Genomic DNA, 22,262 nt, shown 5'->3' with positions numbered 1-22,262 from the left:
ATCTTCTCTATAAAAAACAAAGAAGGACTTCACTTAACTCAGCATGAGGAAATGGAACAGACTCTGGTAAGTCATTTCAAATACCTCCTTATGGAACCTCAAGAAGACAGAAGAGAAGCTATTGGGAGAATCTGCAATGAGATACCAAGTATGATCACCAGAGATCAAAACCTAGCTCTTATGAGAGCAGCAACACTAGAGGAAGTGGAAGAGATCGTGAAAGGGATGAAGAAGAATAAAGCTCCTGGACCAGATGGCTTCACAGTGGAATTCTACCAAGCGGGATGGAAATTCTTAGGGCAAGACATTCTGGGTGTGGTGGAAGAATCTCAAAGAAACCAAAAGGTATGTCCAGGCCTAAACTCGACTCTCCTGTCTCTTATTCCTAAAACTGCTAAGTCTGAAGACCCTCGAGGTTTCAGACCCATTGCTCTTTGTAATGTAATATATAAAATTATTGCAACTCTTATGGCCAAAAGACTTAAGCCAATCCTTTCTAGCATTATCTCTCCAGAACAAACTGGTTTCGTGGAAGGTCGCCAAATTCTGGATGGCTTGGTAGCATCACAAGAAGTAGTGCATTCTTTGAAATCCAAAAAAGAAGCTAGAATGATGATCAAATTGGACCTCTCTAAGGCTTATGATCGTCTGAATTGGGCATACCTTAAATTAGTACTAGCAGCCTTTGGTTTTTGCAATAGATGGATAGATTGGGTCTCTGATATGATCTCCACCCCGAATTTCTCCATTCTTCTAAATGGGATGCCAACTTCAACCTTCAACGCCTCTAGAGGACTGAGGCAGGGGGACCCTCTATCCCCCTTCCTGTTCATCATTGTGGTGGAAGGACTGGGAAGATATATCAAAAAAGAATTGCAGGAGAGGAAAATCAAAGGGCTCCGAGTATGGGGTAATAACTTGTCGATCACACACCAGCAATTTGTGGATGATATCATGTTGTTCTGCGCAGTTTCTCTCAGAGAAGTAAAAAGAATAAAAGGGATCCTAGACCTCTTCATGGAAGCATCTGGTACTCAAATCAACAAGGAGAAATCATGCACATTCTTCTTCAACACTACCGAAAATGTCAAAACATATTTGACAAGATTATTGGGTTTCTGTTTGGGCGATTTGCCCACAAAATATCTTGGCACCCCGTTAGCCCTGAATCCTCTAAAGATGGAGAATTGGCAACAAACCATTGAGAAACTCACTAGCGGATTGGCTAACTGGTCCTTCAAAACCCTAAATATAGCAGGAAGAGTAGTACTGGTCAAAGCGGTCTTACAAGCAATTCCAATCTACCAACTCTCGGCAACGGCGGCCCCCAAAGGTGCATGCGCCAAAATGGTGGAGATCTTCAAAAAATTCCTCTGGGGAGGACCGAAGCAACAAAATAAATGGGCTTTGATATCTTGGAAGGGCCTGATTAAGAGTAAAGAGGAAGGGGGATTGGGATTGAGAGATCCATATACTTTGAACCAAGTAATGGGGGCTAAGCTCTGGTGGAGATGGATGATGGGAGGAGGAGACCTATGGAAAAGAATCTGGACAAAAAAATATAACATGCCAGCAACAACAGAAGAAATCTTAAGACTTGAGGAAATCCCAAAAGGCTCTACAATATGGAACCTAGCCAGTCAAAACAGAAACATAATATCCAAGCATGCCTTCTGGGAAATTCGGAACGGAAATTCAGCCAAATTCTAGGAAGAAGCTTGGCAACAAAGGGAGAAAATGAATGATGTTCAGGGACTAAGAAACACATGCCAGAGGGAAAAAGAGGAAGGTTTGAACTATGTTAGCGAGTTTTGGAATGAAGAACGCCAAGAGGAGTCTTGGAGAACTTGGAAAAATCCGGAAGAATGGGATAGGAATATTGATACAAAACAAAGAGAGTTGTATATAAAAGAAATGAAGACAAGGAAAATAGCTATTAGAACAGGTCCAGACATACTGAGATGGGGTCATTCAACGAAGGGAACCTTCACGATCAAAGAAGCCTACAAACTCACCACGTCGTAGGAACAAGACGACCTGACACTCTTATGGAAACAAATATGGAAAGGGAAGTGGTGGCCAAAAGTGACTCACTTCCTATGGCTTGTATGTAAAGGGCGCATTCTGACATGGGATTAGCTTCAAAAGCATGGATTTCAGGTCCCCCTAGATGTTGTCTATCTAAACAGGATCAAGAAACGCAAGAACACCTTTTGAATTCTTGTCTTTTTGCCCAGCAGCAATGGAAAGAAACCAAGAGACTCTTTGGAAGGACAAATAGAGATCATCATAACATCAAAGAAACAATCAAACAATGGGGGCGTGGTCAATTCACAAGTCCAGTGGTTAGAAGAGCCTGGAGTCTAGTGGTAGGCATGAACATGTGGATGATATGGAAAGAAAGAAATCGGATAATCTTTCAAAACAAAGAGCTGCCTCTAGAGTAGGTCTGGAAAAGAACCTTGAGTCATATAAGAGAAACTATTCTAGCAGAAGCTTGGAGTCAAGAGGATTGGAAAACGACACCTGAGGAAGAACAGATCCTGACCAAGCTAAATCTAGATCAAGGAATGGTAGCTCCTCAGATGCGGAAACCTCTTGAAACAAACAGCATTAGCCCTATCCATTTCTCTCGCCCTTCTGAAGGTTTCATCAAACTGAATTTTGATGGAGCTGCAACCCGGGGCCGACGGGGCTTGGAGGCATCTTCTGGGATGACCAAGGCAGGACAAGATGGGTGTACTCAGACCATGGTGGTATCATGAGCAATAACGAAGCTGAGCTTATGGCAGTTTATCAAGGACTAAGAATAGCGATAAGAAATGGATACAACAACTTGGAAGTAGAGGGCGACTCCCAACTGGTTATTGACATGATAAGGAAACTTAATAATGGTAAGACTTGGGACAAAGTTGTGAAAAGCTGGAGGACGGCTAGCCTGGTCCAGGATTTGGAAGCCATTATAAAGCGATTTGAATATATGATCATAAATCATGTAAGAAGGGAAGGCAACAAAGCAGCTGATTTCCTAGCTAACTGGGGAAGTAATGAACAAGGTGGCAAGCTGGATGGTATCTAGCCGCCACAACTTGACAAGCCCAAATTAGAGTCCCTCAAAGCAATCCTTGCCTAAGATTACAATGAAGACACGACCTCAGGATAGCAGATACAGGTGACCCCCGATCGGGGTGATGAAAGGGGAGAGTATGAACAGGAGGACAACGCAGGGGAGAGGACGGCTAGGATGGCCACCTATTGCCCTCATCATAGATCAAACGGATGTGGTGGCATCCTGCATGCCTGTGGGAGTTTCGAGGCAGCGAAGTGGCAGGAGAGTGTGGGGAGAGGAGGGAAGAAACGATGGCGATAATGGGATGGGATGCAGGGCAGATGGGAAGGGGTTCATGAGGGTGGCAAGGGTAGGAAGAGAGCCCAGTGTGCAGTGAAGGAAGGAGGGGATCGGAGAAGCACGGGCGTCAAGATCCTCTGCGATCGAGCATAACTCCGGGTATGTTTCCTTAGGCTCACCTCCTGCATCTCACTCTGTCATGCATAGTATGTTGGAGGAGGGGGGAAAGTTGGGAATTATCGAGGAGGGGTTGCATCTGAGCAAGTCTGAAATTCACTCTGTTATGCATAGTAAGTTGGAAGGAGGGGGGAAAGCAGGGAATTGAAGGGGAAGGGTTGTGTCTGAACGGGTCAGAGGTCTGCATGGAGAGGAAGTGTGAGGAATAGAACATAGGCATGTTGGGGGAATGTATTAGCAGGGAAAAGGGCTAGTCAGAGAAAAATAAGAATGCAATCCATGCGAGGGACAAGATGACAGAGGGCTTGCCCATCTACCTTAGTCCAGGGGGGGAGAGACCATCGATTCTCCATAATAACGAGGGAGGCTAGAGTGGGGAAGGAAGGCTAAGCGACAAGTACATGTTGGCTTATGGGAAGAGCGTTGATCCTAGAAAGCTAACTTTTGTTGTTTATAATTGTAAGCAGGAGGCAGTAAAGGAAAAGATGGCTCGCTTGAGTAGAGGCAGGGGTCATGGAGGCAGGGGGCGTCAGAGCCAGCCAGGTAGAAGCGATCTAATGTCCTCGACACCAACAAGTCAGAGGCAAGTCAGGAAATCTATTAGGATGGTTGTCCAAGAAGCTGCTCGCGCATATAGAGAAGGGACAGACGCTAACATTCGTCAGCTTATACAGGAGATGGAAGACAGCGTCATGGAAGAGGATTCTAAGCCAGAGATGGAGGAATGGGGGGATATTATCCCCGACCCAGGGCACACCAGAGGCAGGATGACGCTTTACAGGCAAGCCCTGCACGTGTACTGGGTTTTGAAGCGCTTACTAGCCAGGGCTCTGGAGCAGGTGGTGGGTGAAATGGCAGAAATAGCCCAAGGTATGCCCAATATCAAAAAGGATATGAAAAACCTGCAAATTATCATGATTATGCAAGACAGCAAGCTAGATGAGATCCAACAACGGTTGATGAAGCTGTCTCCAAAACTAGGCGACTTGGCGGTAGCACCAGCTAATGTGGAATCTGACAAAGATGACTGAAAGGATTAGTTTTTTGTAGTTTCTAGTTTGATTATTTGCGGCTAGCATTTTCTTTTCAGGTGTTTTATGTTAGTTTGGAACATGATTAGTGTTTTTAGATGTGCAGTTTACTTAGCTTGGATTGAAAGACTGATTAAATTTTGTTATTGGATGGCATATAATAGACTCAGGTGGCCAACATACTTGGTTTCCCATATGGGCAAGTTGAGGCCACCAAACTGCTGTATATGGAACAACTTGGTTTTATAAATAGAAAAGAAAGGTACTACCGTAGCTTACAAAAAAAAATAAAGAAATAACATGTTAAAGAAACAATATTATTTTAAGTTTACGTTGTAAACAAACCAATTGCTTCTTATCAAATTGGTAGCTCTACACCTTAAATTTTGCATTTTACATTACATTGCATTTTAAATTTATATATGTTTGAGTTTGAATATATATATATATATATATATATATATATATATATATATATATATATATATATATAGATATATAGATATCATGGCATTTAAAAAATATTGATATACTTACATTATGCCTACACATCTCCTATGTACTATATATCTCTCAGCGCAATAAACATTATCTATATAGTTACAATGAATATATAAAATAAAAGCATTCACAAATTTGAGAATAATATATCATTAACTAATTAAACCAAAATCAAATCAAATTTATAAAATTGATTAAATTTGTAATAACAATTGAATGTTTTGAGACACTCACTAGATGTATCTATTTTAAAATAAAGTTTTTAAAATTTCAATATATTTAGCAATTATTGTTGAATAAATGATAGGGATTTAATTTAGATTAAATACTTTTAATACTAATCTCACATTAAAAATTGAAATTTATCTCAAAAATAATTATTTAAAAATAAAAATAAAAATAATTGATTAAAATATATTTTATAATTATTTATTAGGTTTTGCTAATCACCATAATATTATAACAAAGTCAAAATTTATTGATCAATGATATTATAACGTATTTCAAAATAAAATGTATCATAAAATCACATATGTCAACATACCTACCTCACATAAAAACACTTAGGTTAACATACCAAGGTGTTGACGATGAGGTTTAAACTTTCATTCAATGGGGAATTGCTAAAACTCAAAGTCAAAGTCAAGTGCATATACATTTTCCAGTTAGCAGTATATGAGTATGGGAGTCAAGAAAACAAAGATGGACCTACAATCGCTCTGAACCTTCAACACCCTTTCTAGGCATCCACACACCTTAGCCAAAACTCGAAGGTTTTCACTTTTTTTCCATTTTTGAATTTTCTGAATTTTGAAAATGACACACATTGAATAACAATGGAAGCTCATCATACTCAATAATAAAGTATCATTCAGGGCCTGGGGAGGACACCTGAGATGAAATCTATGCAGAAGACGAATAACCAACAAATAGTTTGAAGCAGAAATTGCACTCATTCTTCATTCATTTGCTGTGAGAAATGAGGTATTCTTGGACATCTACTCCCTTTATCAGTCTCATGTCCATTATTTCATCGTTTGGATTTAGAATTTGTCTCGATAACTGACAAACACAGGTGATGAAGAACCTGTTATCCTACTCATCCTTGTGGACGACTACAAATTCTGATAACCCGTGTGGATGGAGTGGTGTGAATTGCATTGCCAATGTGAGGAGTGTGGCTGAGCTTTGTATGTCTAGCTTAGGACTAAAGAGAAATGCTTGGCAGACTGCATGCAACTTCCAACACTTGAAGTTCTTGATGTCTCCAACAATGCATTGTAAACCCCATCTGATAATAATATCAAGGCTTGCACCAACTTGGTTTCCCTTAACATAAGCTCCAATTTGAAAGATTTAAGCAGAGGAGTCTTTCTCAAGACTTCAGTTGCAGAGATTAAATGACATACTTGACGTCTGCAATAAAATGGAGCTAAGAACTCAAACAAATTTACACACAACAAAACAAAGAAAAAACAGAGTGTTTGTGTGGTAAAAAAAAATAGACTTGAGATTTCCATAGATATATTCCAACAAGCATACTTTAGATTATATTTTTGAATACATGAAAACACATTCCTATGGAAGTTGTTGTTCCTTCACCAAATAGAACAAAAGTTTTTACTGCAATTTACACTTTACCGACAGTTCTGAAGTAACTCTTTGTAAAACCCCTTAACAAATTACTTTTGCGTGCCCACCACAAATTGTTCCACAATTTTCTCCTCTCTCTCTCAAGCTTACATTCTCGACTTAAACTAAAGACTTGTACATACATTTTTTATCAAAACATATAATATTAATATTTTAATACATGACAAGAAAAAATATTTAAAGCCTAGGATGGGCGTTTGTACTAAAACATGATTATCTGAACTTGCAGATGTTGTGGAGTGTAAGTAACAGTTATGTTTTACCAACCCTGCATTAAATTACCATTGGTTCTTAATTACTTGGTGTGTTGCGGAATGGGGAATTTGTACTCTTCCTCATAACTTCATTTGATTCATGTCCTTTAGCCCACAAACAAAATCCACAACTTGTAGTAAAAGTATTCTTTCTTGATTTACTTGTGTACCACAAGTATGGTTGTTGTCAGACTATTTAACGTGGTGGTTGGGATTAATTTTCCAACACTCCCCCTTAATCACAACTATCGTCATTGACAATTCCCAAACAATCTTTGAAATAAACAAAATTCTCACGTGCCAATGGCTTTGAGAAGATGTTTGCAAATTGTTCTTGTGACCTATAATGCGGCGACACAATTTCACCATTGTCAACCAATTCTCTAATAAAATTATATTTGGTGTCAATGTGCTTGGTCCTCTTGTAAAAAACAAAATCCTTTGATAGTGCAATTGCGGAATTATTGTTGCAGAAAACATTTGTTATTCCCTCTTCTTCATGGCATAAATCCCTCAACATTCTTCTCATCCAAACTGCTTGATATGCTAATGTTGTTGCGGCGACATATTCAACTTTTGTTGTTGATAATGAACTATCATTTTCTTCTTGGACGCTCATGAAATGGCTCTCAAACTTGAATAAAAAACATATCTTGACATGCTCTGTATACCATCAACACTACCTGCCTAGTCACTGTCAGTGTAACCAACTAGCCTAAAATCATTTGTAGCGGTGTACAAAATACCATACTCCTTTGTCCCATTGATATACCTCAAAATCCTTTTGGTTGCTTGCCAATGTGTCTCCTTGGGTGTCTCCATGAACCTTGACACCAAACTCACTACATACATTATATAAGGCCTAGTTGTTTTCAAATACATCAAACTTCCCACCATACTTTTGTATAATGTCGGATTGACATTGCTGCTACAATCTTATTTTCTCAAATTCAACCCCATGACATTTGGAGTTGGTGTGGGCTTGTTGTTCTGCTTATTAAACCTATCCAAAATGTTTGCTACAAACTTTGCTTGAGAAATAAAAATACCATTTTCTGTTTGATTCACTTCGATGCCCAAAAAATACCTTAACAACCCCAAGTCAATCATTTCAAGCTTACTTTTCATGAATTCCTTGAAATCAACAATGAGGAAATCATCACTCCCTGTAAAAATCAAATCATCTACATATAAAATAACAATAAGAAGCTTACCATCATTGTCTTTGAGGTAGAGAGTAGGCTCACCGTCACATTTTTCGAAGCCATTGTCCATCAAGTAAGCATCTATCATGTTATACCATGCACGTGGTGCTTACTTCAGCCCATAAACAGCTTTCCTCAACCTATACACATTATTTTCTTCACCTTCTACCTCATAACCATGTGGTTGCGCAACATATACTGCCTCTTTTATCACTCCATTCAAGAACGTTGATTTTATGTCCATTTGATACACTTTCCATTTATGTTGCGCGACAATCGACAACACTATATGCATTATCTCCATCCTTGCGACTGGCGCAAATGTCTCCACATAATCTCTTCCATGTTTTCGGTGGTATCCTTTGACAACTAGCCTTGCTTTATGTCTTTCAATCTTTCCTTCAACGTTGCTTTTGGTCGTATAGACCCACTTCACTCCAATGACTTATTTTCCTTGCGAAAGGTCCACTAACTCCCATGTGTCATACTTTTCTATTTCTTCATGCATTGTCGCAACCCATTTTTCTTCTTTGACTGCATCCTCAAAATGGATTGGGTCATCTACATGAAAAAACAATGCAAATAAGGAATTTAGACCATCGCTACTATCAACTTCATTTTTCACTTAAATTTCACTTAAATTTCTGAATTTTTGTCTTCTTATGTTTGCGGAAGATGGGCTTGACATGTCACTTGATTTTGTGCTTGAGGTAGATGACGTTGCGGGTCTTTGCGGTGTGCTTGGAGTAGTACTTGCTTGACTGTGCGACATTGTGCTATTATTTGTTGACAGTGTCACTTGCTGGTTGCTTTGTTGCGCTTGAATAAGAGTAGAAGGAGTCATCGTTGAGGAATTTCTTATTGCGGTCAATTCCTCTTTGTCTTCATGTGGTATACATGTTTCACATTGATTGTCTCCTCTAAACTTTCATCCCATGCTTCCTCTTTTATGAGATGCACATCTCTGTTGATTATGACCTTCTTGGTTGATGGATTGTAGATCTTGTATGCCTTGGATTCAGCACTATTTCCAACAAATATGCATTTGTCCCCCTTTCCATCCAACTATTTCCTTAATTCATCTGGGACATGTCCATAAGCCACACATCCAAAGTGAGTGGCACTATGCTTTCTTCCACTCCATGCCTCTTCGGGAACCATATTCTTGACACTTTTGGTTGGACACCTATTAATGATACATGATGCACAAGCGACAACTTTAGCCCAATAATCATTTGGAAAATGCTTTGCCTTCAACATACTCCTTGCCATTTCCATAATGGTACTATTTTTCCTTTCCACGACACCATTTTGCTGAGGTGTATACCTTGCTGTAAATTGCTTGTGAATTCCATGCTTCCGGAAAATCGAAGGAAGTCATTTGAGATGTATTCGCCACCTCTGTCAGTCCTCAAGACTTTGATGTAGTGCCCACTTTGCTTTTAAACAAGAGATTTGTATTGGCAGAAACACTCAAACACTTCACTTTTATGTTTTAGGAAGTAAATCAATGTCTTCCTTATATAATCATCTATGAAAGTCAAAAGATAATAGTTGCCCCCAATTGATGAGGTTTGCATTGGTCCACATAAATATGAATGGACAATCTCCAAGGGTTCCTTTGCTCTTATTAACTTTCCTATTAGACACGTCTCTCTATGTTGTTTACCCAAGATGCATCCTTCACATAGGCTGCCTAGTTTTTCTATGAGTGGCAATCCCTTCACCATGTCTTTCCTATGTAGCAAATTCAAACCTCCAAAATTAAGGTGACCAAATATCAAATGCCATAACCAGTTTTCATCTTTGACCTTTGCTTGAAAGTTTGCTTGTGTGACAGCTGCAACATTTATTCATCCTCTTATGAATTCATTGACAATTGTGCTTGGGCACCTTCTTCCTCAAAATCCGTTTTTATCTTTAGGGGAAACATTCTATTGTTTGTCATCTGAAGTTTTGCAATCAAATATCTGCTTGGAGACTTATCCAAAATTATGCACTCATCATTTTTGAAAAAGACATTGTGTCCCTTTTGCATGAGTTGTCCAATGCTTATGAGGTTATGCTTCAAACCAGGGACAAAATAAACATCTGAAATGTACTTATTCTCCCCTTATTTATTAGAATATTGACTATTCTTTTTTCCCATGACAAAGACTTTTCTATCAATCCCTAATGTCACTTCAGATTTCCCACTTTCATCTAAATTGGTAAACATTTCGATGTTCCCTGTCATGCAAATGTTGAACCCTAAATCTATAAACCATACATCCTTTTGTTTTTCTTATGCTACATTACAAGCTAAAAACATGCTATCTTGGTTCTAATTTTCTTTTTTGAAATTTGCAATTGGTTTGTTACTTATGTCATGTTGCTTATTTCTACATTCATTTGCATAATGACCATACTTCTTACAATAATGATATTGAACTCGAGATTTATCATACCTCTGAATTTGTGCTTGATTTTGGCTTGGGCCATGACTTAGATTTTGATTGCTTTCCCTTCCTCTTGAGCTTGAAGGGCTGCTTCTTCCACCTCTGTGTGGGTTTCTTCCTCTTCCTTTAGCATTTCATCTTCCTCTGTCTCTACCTTGACCAAATGAAACTTGTGTTATGAAGGCATGCTCTAATGAGGAGTTTGTTGCTCTATTCATTCTATGTTCATGAGAAAACAATGATGCATGAAGCTCATCCATTGAAAATTGTGAGAGATCCTTTGTCTCTTCTATGGTCACAACAATAGCATCAAATCTTGTTGGCAGACTTCCCAAAATTTTCTCAACTATTCTTCTTTCCTCAAGTGTCTCACCATGAGACGTGATTTGACTAACTAGTCCAATTACTTCTGTAAAAAATGAGTTTGTTTTCAGACTCTTTCATACAAATTGTCTCAAATTCTCTCCTTAGCATTTGTAGTTTTGTTATCTTCACTTTTACCATGCCTTAGTAGGTTGTCTGGAGGGCATCTCAAGCTTGTTTGGACTTTGTTGCTGTTGCAACCCTTGGGAAAATACTTTCATGAACTGCTTGAAAAATGTAGAAGAGGGCTTTTGAATCCCTTTTCTTGTTGTCCTTCATCAAATCCTTTTTTCCTTGGGACAAGGCATTGTATGTTGTTGCATCTAGTGGTTCTTGGAACCCATTCTCCACCAAATCCCAAATATCTTGAGAAGAAAACAAAGCCTTCATTATTATAGCCCAATAGTCATATTTTTCCCCATTAAATAAAATATATGAGGATTAGTCAAGCTTGTGCTTGATGTTGCCATTTCTGACTGTAAAAAGAACTTCATGCTCCAAAAAATATGCCTTCAAAGCAATTTTTAGCTCCCAGTGAAAGCACTTTTTAGCTCCTAGTGAAAGATTTAGGCAGAGGAGTCTTCCTCAAGACTTCAGTTGCAAAGATTAAATCACACACTTGACTTCAGCAACAAAACAGAGCAAAAAACTCAAACAAATTTAGGCTCTAAAAAAGAGTGGTTGGGCAATCTCAAACAAATTTAGGCTCTAAAAAAGAGTGGTTGGGCAATTAAAAACAGACGTGAGATTTCCAAAAATATATTTCAACAAGTATACTTTATATTATATTTTCTAATACATGAAAAAAACATTCAGATGGAAGTTGCGGCATGAAAAAACATTCATATGGAAGTTACAGCTTCTTCACCAAGTAAAACAAAAATTCTTACTACCATTTACACTTCCCCAAGAGTTGGTGAGTAACTCTCTGTAAAACTTGGCAACAAATTGTTTTTAGGCACCCACCACAAATTGCTCCATAATTTTCTCTTCTAGTGACACCCTCAACTTAAACTAAAGACTTCTACATACATATTTTATCAAAACATATAATTAGGCCGATAGGCCTTCCTTTGAAAGGGACTTTCGTCGTCCCTTTGTTCCTCATGCTGACACGTGGCATCGGATTCCGAATGGCACAACCGGGAGTTTTGCAGTCTCGTGTTTTGCAGTCTTCTGTGTGAGAAATTTGTGGTGTGTAATCCATGGCGGAAAAAGCGTTCCCATCGAACAGACCGGGCGTCCAGAACTTGAATGGCGCATACACGAAGGGCCAGATGTACAGTGCCGCCCTTCCCGCTTTCCGCCCGACACCCCCTAAAGAACGCAGAAACCGTTGCTGCCTCTGCTTCGTCGGCCTCATCGCATTCATCCTCGCCATACTTTTGCTTGCGGGCATCACAGGGTTTGTTTTATGGGTTATCTACAGGCCGCATCAGCCCAATTTTACAGTCACCTCAGTGCAGATCCCCAAGTTCAATGTCACCAAAGATTCCTATCTCAGGTACCAATTCGTCCTGCAAATGGACGCCGGGAATCCCAACAAGAAGGTGACCTTTTATTACGATACATTTTCTGTAAAAGTTTCAACAGATAACCTAGATCTCGCAGACGGCTCTGTTCCTGGTTTCTACCACGGGACAAAGAACACCACGGTCCTGAAAGCCGATCTGAAGAGTGAAAATCTGGCCCTTGGCGCCTCTGATGCCAAGAAACTGAAATCGGCACAGTCAAAGGGGAAAATCACGCTGGATGTGGATTTGCAGACTCGTGTGAGAGTGAAGATGGGGAAATGGAATTCTCATAAAGTCAGAGCAGACATCAACTGCAATGGAGTCTCTGCTGTGATTTCTGGTACTAAAAAATCCTCTACCAGTGCTATCTCTGATTCCAAATGTAATATTAAGCTAAAGTTTAAGGTCTTCAAATGGTACTTATGAAGTTCAATTGTGATGAAATTGGAATTTTTTTAAGAGGAAAGAAGCTATGGCAGGTCTACTGTAGAATTATTTGACCTTGACAAGAATAAATTTGTTGGGGGAAGGGGGTTAGAATTTAATAGTAGTGTTATATAGCGATGGATCTGTCTGAGATCTGATCTGGCTTTGGCTTTCAACAGAGACAAGCAGCATTAGAGATGCTGAATTTGGGATTATTTGTATTCTTACTGAGCACTTTTTTGTTAACCGTGTGATGTGGGAAAAGCTGTTATGGTCTAAAACAGTGCTCCACTGCTGTGGTTAAGAGGTCTCTGGCTCTGTAGAAAGCAAACTCCAATAATTTGAAAGAAATATGACATATCTGTAGATCTCACTACTCTCTCAATATCAAGTCTCCCTGCAATAAAATCTGATCATCAATTATGTGAGATTCCTTTCACGGAAAACACCAATGAAAAACAGAACTTCAGCTTTCTTAATGAAAAGATGAAGGGAAGTTACAATCAATTGCAATCTTAAAGAAAGTATCTGAATTCATTTGTTAGTTTAGAGTCAGAACTAAGCAATTGGCAATTCTTCAAATTAAAAAATGTAAGCTGCCATTCTGATCAATGTATTTCCCTTGCTAGCAAGTATTAAAATATAACATATTAATAAAAAAATTTAATTTTAAACATGGCAAATTAGGTAAGTTGCGGTTAACTGATTTTGAAAGGGAATTATGGTGAGAGAGATTGAAATATTTCATCTTTGTGTAAGAGAATTATAGTGAGAGAGATTGAAGTACACTGATTTTGAAAGGGAATTATAGCGAGAGAGATTGAAATATTTTTATCTATGGGTGAGAGAATTATAGGGAGAGACATTGAGATATCTCAAATATATATATATTTTTTTTAAATTTTAACATATAATAGTATTCAATATTTTTTTTCTTTCTAATGTAAGATATAATAGTATTCAATAATGTATTGAATGAGCTTAATAGCTAAGAGCAAGAACGTGAGCTTAATAGCATCGGATTCCGAATGGCACAACCGGGAGTTTTGCAGTCTCGTGCTGACACGTGGCGTCAGAATAGAGCGGGACAGTTCTGCGAGGGAGTGGCGTCAGAATAGAGCGGGACAGTTCTGCGAGGGAGTGGCGTCGTGTATTCATGGATATTCATGTTCTGCGAGGGACTGGCGGCGTCGTGTTAACTTCGTGCAGTTATCTTCCGCAGCTTATGCATTCTTAAGCTCCAGTAGTAACTGTTCTGCGGTTTCCTTCTTGCATCAAACTACCGGCAGCGATCAATCTCACAGAGTATACCACTGTTCAAACTGACAGAGGAGCCTGGTTTAACAATCTCACGAACGGATCTCGGAGCTGGAAATCGTGAGTCGGAGCTGTTGTTTAGAAAACGTCAACACAACATCATTTATTCCAGGTGAGGTCATCATCTCTCTTTTCATCCACTTTCAGCGTGTATGCATATTCTGAAAAAATAACACAAGAAAATACTGTATGAGAACTTACATATAAGTCTGAATCTCTACAGCAAAACCATGGTCGTGAGAAGACCCTCTTCCAATCCCAGGCAACCTCTTCACTGCAAATTCCTCACCGCTCCGCATCGAACCCTTCTACACAACCCCTGCTTCTCCCTTTCCAATAATATTTTCCTCTTTCAAACACTCGAAGACATCTTCACAGGTGAAGCCCACCCTCTGGAATGCTGTTAGCTTCCAGAATCTTGAAGCATTGCTTTTCTTCAAGGCAAAAACCAGTGAGCATAATAGCAAACCTATGACCAGAACCAGCTTTACAGTGGAAGAAATCAAAGAACCCTTAATATGAGCATGCGGCGAATTGGGCTGAACTGTGCAAGTTCCCAGATACAGCCCACACAATCCAAGGTTCCCACTCTGGTACTAGCGATGTTGAAAGTTTTGGTGTTATCCCTTATAAACACTTTCAACTTTGTGGCTGCTAAGTGATGCCCTTAATTGCTGGTACATATGAGATAGGATTTTGGCATATATCAATAATCTGCTGTCTCCCTTTTCTTTTTATTGTTTGAAAAATGGCGTTCCAGGGAATTCTATTTAAGGCTTCGATTCAGAAATGTTTTACCATATCTTGTAACACAATGTGAATATTCTCATTTAGAGTCTCTATTCTCCATATTGCTTTTGTTGCAAACTGTAAGTGATTTTTTCGGATTCATTTATTTCTATTTTGCGCTACTCAGAAATTTCATGGCCTATTTTCTAATCCAGAAAATTTGCATCCATAATTTACAATTTATATGTCGGCGGTTGGGCGGCCTTCATGCTGCTGCACCAACAGGTGATCGATCCCTTTCCCTGTGCCTTTCTTTCGTGACCGAACTGAACTGTGTTCCAATTTCAGTTTGGAGCCCAACAGCTGAGATACACCGCGCATCACAATGAATCATCCTTTAATTCTGCGTTCTTTCATTTTACTGCGGCTTCAGTGCCTGATCGATCCCTCTCTCTATACCTCTCTATCGTGACGGAATTGAAGTGTATTTCAATTTCAGTTTGGAGTTAATACAATAGCCCTTACGTGACTGTTGTAATTGAAAAATCAGCATAAGAAAAGAGCTGGCCAAGCAAATCAAACTTATCCTAAATTTGATAAACAAATATTAAGTACTTTACTCATTTCCTTCAAGGAAGCAATGCTAGGATGCTATAAACATTCCTTCCCTGGCCAGATTCATCATTTCATATGTCATATATAACAGATACAAAAGTAGATAGGTAACACTAACATTCCTAATAACGCCAGCAATAGTTGTGATTCTTATACACTGAATTATAATTTATACCTAGAAATAAGGCTGCTTAAGCACTGAATGGTTGAAGGGAAATTACATTAGAAATGTTTAAAGGTAAGCAATCCATCACTTGGATGGCACGGAATGATTGAGGGTTTATGACTAATTGTTAACTCTTCAAAGCACTGCTTTGCTCACATATCAACAGTCAAGAGTGTGCCAGGAAGAGATACCTGCAATTTTTGTAAAAGCATTTTAGTCAAATGGAGAAATTGATATGTCAGAACAAACTTGTTAAAAATAGAAGGCGTAATAGATGGAAAACAATATGTATGTGGTATATATATCTTTTAAGTTTTCCCCAAGTTTGAAAGGAGATAAGTCCTTTGTAGGGGCAACTACTGCACCTGAATGCATCCCCGAGTCGACACTAACAAAATCAAGACATCCATTATATCAAAAAAATGAGCAAATATTATATTACATTTTGATTCCTACAATATGTGACCTTGTTCACAGTTTGGAATATAAAATAGGGTAACTGTAATATAGTATACGCTGCAGATCCCAGCAGCCAAGATTCTCCTTCAAAGATGGAGATGGAAACTCAAGTTTTCATTAAAAAACACAGCTGTGTATATTAAGAGAGAGACCTAAAGGAAGTTTGTTCAATCAAAAGTTTAACAAATATCAACGCAGCATTCTGTTCTTTTATACAGAACAATTATACTCGTAAACAGTAACTAAAAGAACAAACTAGAAATACCATAATGGTGAAAAGGTTATATAAATTGGCAACCTTTCTCCACAAAATAGGGATGGCAATTTGCAAATACTTCTTCCCGAGAAAGAAATGAAATAAGAGCAAAAGATTAAAAAGAACCAGCATACATTTCCACACGCAGATTGTGGGTTATTCAACTGTTCTGCAGTCAGGCCCAACTTCGTCTATTTCTCTTCCAACTCAGCTCGGCCACAGGTACAATTTTTGCAGGCTTTTCTTTTCGTACTAACTTCATAGTCATAGCCGACAAAATTAAATGCTGTGTTATCCATTCTGCTCTACTTTGAATAGGCATATTTCTTTTAACTAAATAAATATTATCATATTCATTGTGATGCTTTAGTCCGAACTGTTTTTATTTTTTTTTAAATTTAGATATTCTTATTTAAATTTAGATATTCATAGTTCGTCTTCCGTGGGCCTCTAGTAAAAACTTTTAGGAATTGTCCTTACTCAAATAGCTTGCATCATATAACAAGACAAGTTTGACAAGCCATCAAGTGCTATTGAAAAAATACCGTGTCAAGTCCGACCCAAAGCCTCTTTCTTATTGTCTTATTATCTTTCACTTGTCATAGCTTTTTAAATACAATTCCTTGTTCTCATGTTTTCCTTCTTTGTGAGCATTCCTCCTCATCCTTGTGTTCACTTTCTCTTCTTGTTTCCCTTCCTTGTGAGCATTCCTCCTCATCCTTGTGTTCACTTTCTCTTCTTGATTCCCTTCCTTCTGAGCATTGCTCCTCATCCTTGTGTTCACTTTCTCTTCTTGTTTCCCTTCCTTGGGAGCATTCGTCCTCATCCTTGTGTTCACTTTCTCTTCTACATCTTCTCTTGTGCCATTAAAGCACATGTTAAATGTTAAAGCAATTGTTGCAACAATTTTCACTCTATTTTATTTTATTTATGTGTTTTTGGGAAACGGAGTACTCTAGAAGCATCCTTGCTATGGTAGTAGTTCACTCTTTTTCCATGAAGGTTCTGCAAGCTGTATCCTCCTATAACTATTAATATCATGGAAGCTTGTAAAGGTTTACTTTTCCTACCTACTTCCATTGGGCATTTTGCATATTCCTCTCCATTGGGCATTTTGCATATTGCTTTTGCCTTCCTTCCTCTCTCTCTTATTTTTTCTTTATACTTTTTATTAGGCCAGTGATGGAAAACTTGGCATCCTCATCCATTTCCATTCACAACCATGTCACACTAGCTTATTGTTTATACTCTTTACAACCATGTCACACTAGCTTATTGTTTATACTCTTTATTAGGTCAGTGATAGGGAATTGAACTTGGCATTATACTCTTTATTAGGTTAGTGATAAGGAACTTGGCATCCTTGTTCATCCCCACTCACAACCATGGCACGCTACCTTATTGTTGTAGTGGAGGAATATTTTTTTCTCTATGGTTGCTTGAGATCCTTCTTCGATTCCTTTTTATTGTATTGGTGCACCCTTCATTCATGTTCTATGGGACTTTTAATATACTCATAATTGTTTATTGTCTATGAGGATTCAATCCAAATTTTCCTTCCCTTATCAACCCATTCTCCCCTGTTTGTGTTCGCTTTTCATTTTAACATTTTTTGGAATTGATTTCTTATCTTGCATTTGCCATGTGCCATACCCCAAACTATTTTCCCTTTTCAGTTTTATGCTTTTTGGAATCAGTTTCTTATCTCGCATCCAACATGTGTCAGACTCATACCCCAAACGTGTTGGCCATTGCACTATAAATTTTGTTCAATGTTTACCCTTTTCACATGAAGGTTGTACGAGCCATGTTGTACTATATCTAGTAAGAGTTTAAGACTCTATAGAACTTTAGATTTCCTTGCCCCTTCATTGGGCCTATAATTTTTGCCTGCCTTTATTTTTTTCTTTTTTATATTATATTTAGGCCGATAGGCCTTTCTATGCATCAACAATCGTCAACACTTTTACCCTGCTCCGTTGGATCAGGTGAGACACTTTCAACTGTTGATTCGAAGTGTGACTGCTTTTTCCAAATATCGGTTGAGTTGCCTTTTTTTCACTTACCGCTTTTTCTCATTCTTTTATGTCACTCTTGAAGATATTCTTTGGTCTGCGAGTTGTTGTTGCGGTTCTTTTTCCCAGCTTTTGGCAAGCACTGTTCTTGTTGCTGTTCTTCTTCCCTGGCTTTTGGCAAGCACTGTTCTTCCACAATAGACAGGTTTTTATTTTGGCACATGTAACTACCGTTGAATGTAAAGCAGACTATTTTCCTTCAATGAAAGAACCAATTGATTTTCCTTGACGCGGGTAGATTGAATCAAATGAGACAGGTTGATTAAGCTTGCGTAGATTTTAATTCTCCAGTTTCTATAACTTCTCTGCATATTCAATGTGATTTTCAGAATCTCAGAGCAAACATCAATTGCCTCTCTTTTCTTCCAGTTTTGTTAAAATCAAGATCTCTGTATTTAGGAATTTTGTTATATGAATACCATGGAACTCTCAACCACTCAATTCGATTGTCTGCTCTTCGGAATGCGTGGCGTGAATGCAGAAGAAATCGTGGATTCTGTTTCAATTTTAAAGTTTTCCGCATAGCTTTAATTGGATTTATCATGAACATTTTGCCACTGTTTTTTTTGTCACAGATTTGGATGATACTCTGTATCCTTCCAGTACAGGCATTGCTACAGCCTGCCGCAAGAATATTGATGGTATGCTGTGAATTAAGTTTTAGATACAGATTAATTTTGCCTTCCTCTATTAGAATTCAATTGGTTTTTTTTTTCCCTGGATGCTGTGTCATGGATTTGATTAATGTTGTTGCAGAGTTTCTTGCACAAGTTTTCGGATTCAGCAGAGAAATTGTTTCCAGCCTCCGTACAGAGTTTTATAAAACCAATGGGAGCACTCTGGCTGGGCTGAGAGTAAGTTCGTGCCCCGCCCCCCTTCCATTTTCAACCTGCAAGAAAAATTAATTCTTATTCACTCCCCTTTAAGCATCACCATGTGACAACTTCTTGGAGCAGAATAGAGGTATCATTGATTGGAGGATTTAGGCTGTTTGATTGTGACTAATAACTGTTGTTTAAAATTGCAGAAACTGGGCTATGAGGTTGATGCAGATGAATATCACAGGTACAATTCTATTTTGCTTGTGCTATGAATGATTTTGTCTGTGTCACATTTTTCCTTTCCTACAATGAAAATCAATATAGAGTGCTGTGAGAGACCCTAAATATTTTATTTCAGAAAAATAGAAATAGGTTTTCAGCTTTTCTATTTATTTTTGCATGGCATTCATGCTTAAATTGTATTATGGCTTACTGAGGAGATTCAACTCTGTTTCTCCCATGAGATAATTAAAATTTATCTGGCTAAGTGCATATGCTTTCTTGACATTTTGTCAAACTAATCTTATACATGTGTATTTTTCTTAATTTCTAGATTTGTGCATGGGAAGTTGCCATACGAAGTCATTAAACCAGACCCTGCCATTAGGAGCATTTTGATGAGCATGCCTCAAAGGAAATTGGTACGTACTTGGTACTGAGTTGCATAAATTCAATTTTTGGATCAGCTTCAATAGGACATAAAGCCTTATAAGCGCAAACACAACTTTATAAGGTTGCATCCACTTGCATAGTTGAAGTAGATCATGCTTGAAAAATACAGTAATTGGTATTATTTCTCCAAGAATGAAATGAAACTAATCCAACCATAACTGCTGTTCGACCTTATGTGCAGATATTCACAGATTCAGACAAGATTCATGCATCTAAAGTCCTAAAGAGACTAGGCTTGGAAGACTGTTTTGAGGATGTTATCTGTTTTGAGAGCCTTAATATGGCTTATCGTTTTAATCAGCAAACTGATGAATGCAAACTCAGTACTTCCCCTGTTTTTATCAAGCCTTCAATTGAAGCCATGAAGCGTGCAATCACAATTGCAAATGCAGATCCACAAAGAACAGTAAGTTTCTAGCATTTGCCTTTAATTTGTTTACATATTTTTACAGTGATCCTTATTCCAACTCTTTTGCAGCTCTTCTTTGATGACAATATCCGAAACATAGCAGCAGCAAAAGAAGTAGGCCTTCATACAGTCCTGGTAAGCCTTTAAATGACCTCAGAAATGACCTAGTATATATTTTATCAAATTGCAGGAAACTTTATAATTCTTTGTGACTTACTGGGAAACGATTAAGACGTAATTTATTAGTAACTGAAAAATAGAGGGGAAAGAGAGTTGTGCATTATAAATTGTGAAAGCTATCTTAATAGTTTAGGGTTTGCAGATTTCTGTGGGGTTGATTTTGAGTGTGAGATGCCGGAAATTCCTCAGTAATCATTTTTGAATGTAAACGTTGTTTGGACAACGATGAGTCTTGGGATTCAAAACGTTGACATTCAAAAATGATTAGATAAGTGTTGGTATAGATTCGAAACGTTGGCATTCAAAAATGACTAGATGAAACTTGGTATAGATCCGAAATGTTGACATTAAAAATGACTATTGTAAAATTTCCAGCATCTACCCTAGTATTTCTTATTGTGAATTTACAGCGCTGTAGATTCACATTACCAGCACTTCCATTCTGTAGATTTACATTTCAGCGTTTCAATTCTGTTTATTTGTTAATTTCATTGCTGTGATTGTTTAATTACAGCATGTGTGTGAGTTATTTTTACACAGGGTGTAGATCAGAGTGTGGATTTCATTTCCTTCCGTCGCAACATTAAAAAAATATGGCATACGTGTGTTTTTATAATGTTTTGACACAGTCCAACGTCAAATATACAATCTGTGACAGAGCGTGTTATTCTCCGTTTATGGTAATGCCGTTGGCTTACAGGACGGGTGCGTAGGTTTTGTATATGTGAAATTGGATCTGGAAAAGTACTAGGAATCATACGTTTTGAACTAGATTTTAATGGCGTGATTAAATTCTTTGATTGGAACGCGTTTCCAATTCATTTACAAGTGGGTGAAGTCTTCCATTTCAAAGTGCGCGAGGTTTTAACAGTGCAGCACAACAGATCCGATCTCATCCATATTTACTAATTCGAAGAGGAAACCGATCTCCAGATCGAGGTTCAGCTGCTTATCATTTTATTTAGCTTGGTTAGTTTATCTTGTGGAGAGATCCGTGGAGCGGATCATTTACAATTTTGTATTGGCTGTATTATAAAGCCGTGTGCTCTGATCCTGGGAAAGGAATAATAGACAGGTTTTTATTTTGGGACATGTAATTACCGTTGAATGTAAAGCAGACTATTTTCCTTCAGTGAAAGAACCAGTTGATTTCCCTTGACGCAGGCAGATTGAATCAAATGAGACAAGTTGATTAAGCTGCGTAGATTTTAATTCTCCAGTTTCTATATGTTTTCCTGCTCCCAGAAGTGGCAAGGCCCGCCACAACTGGGACATTTAGCTAGATTAAACCACAGCGCTGTAGATTTACATTACCAGCTTCTGTAGATTTACAATTTCAGCGTTTCAATTCTGTTCATTTGTTAATTTCATTGCAGATTGTTTAACTACAGCATGCGTGTGACTTATTTTTACACAGGGCGTAGATTAGAGTGTGGATTTCATTTCCTTCCGTCGCATCATTAAAAAAATATGGCATACTTGTGGTTTTATAACGTTTTGACACTGTCCAACGTCAAATATACAATCTGTGACAACGTGTGTTATTCTCCGTTCATGTTAATGGCGTTGGCTTACAGGACGGGTGCGTAGGTTTTGTTTATTTTCTTGATTCTTCAGATGGCAATGATTGGTTTGCGCAGTCAAGACCGGAA

General features: G+C 38.2%; 1 protein-coding gene across 2 annotated transcripts; it reads left to right on the top strand.

The window, feature by feature from the left end:
* The first annotated feature begins 12,051 nt into the window (after positions 1-12,051).
* On the top strand, positions 12,052-21,834 carry LOC149212348 (NDR1/HIN1-like protein 13). Of its 2 annotated transcripts, none has more exons than XM_089391826.1 (8): positions 12,052-12,825; positions 19,104-19,169; positions 19,285-19,382; positions 19,556-19,593; positions 19,903-19,990; positions 20,203-20,427; positions 20,500-20,565; positions 21,311-21,834. In XM_089391826.1, exons 1-8 carry the CDS (start codon positions 12,177-12,179, stop codon positions 21,359-21,361), a joined length of 1,281 nt encoding a protein of 426 aa, XP_089247952.1. In that variant the 5' UTR covers positions 12,052-12,176; the 3' UTR covers positions 21,362-21,834. The 2 variants fall into 2 exon arrangements, with proteins under 2 accessions (XP_089247952.1, XP_089247951.1); XM_089391825.1 differs by having other exon boundaries at positions 21,151-21,834.
* Positions 21,835-22,262: the final 428 nt, after the last annotated feature.

Source organism: Pinus tabuliformis, chromosome 1_1 (assembly GCF_031772625.1).
Source record: "Pinus tabuliformis cultivar Carrire ecotype Pingquan chromosome 1_1, CPIR1, whole genome shotgun sequence".
Classification (NCBI taxonomy): Eukaryota; Viridiplantae; Streptophyta; class Pinopsida; order Pinales; family Pinaceae; genus Pinus; species Pinus tabuliformis.
This window is presented reverse-complemented; position numbering and strand designations above follow the sequence as displayed.

Bases quoted from the DNA above. Each gene is read 5' to 3' on its own strand.
- LOC149212348 (XM_089391825.1), top strand. From the start codon at position 12,177: ATGGCGGAAAAAGCGTTCCCATCGAACAGACCGGGCGTCCAGAACTTG. The intron at 12,826-19,103 runs GTACTAAAAAAT...TTTTTGTCACAG, and splicing joins AGTCTCTGCTGTGATTTCTG to ATTTGGATGATACTCTGTAT. The intron at 20,566-21,150 runs GTAAGCCTTTAA...ATTTTTACACAG, and splicing joins TAGGCCTTCATACAGTCCTG to GGTGTAGATCAGAGTGTGGA.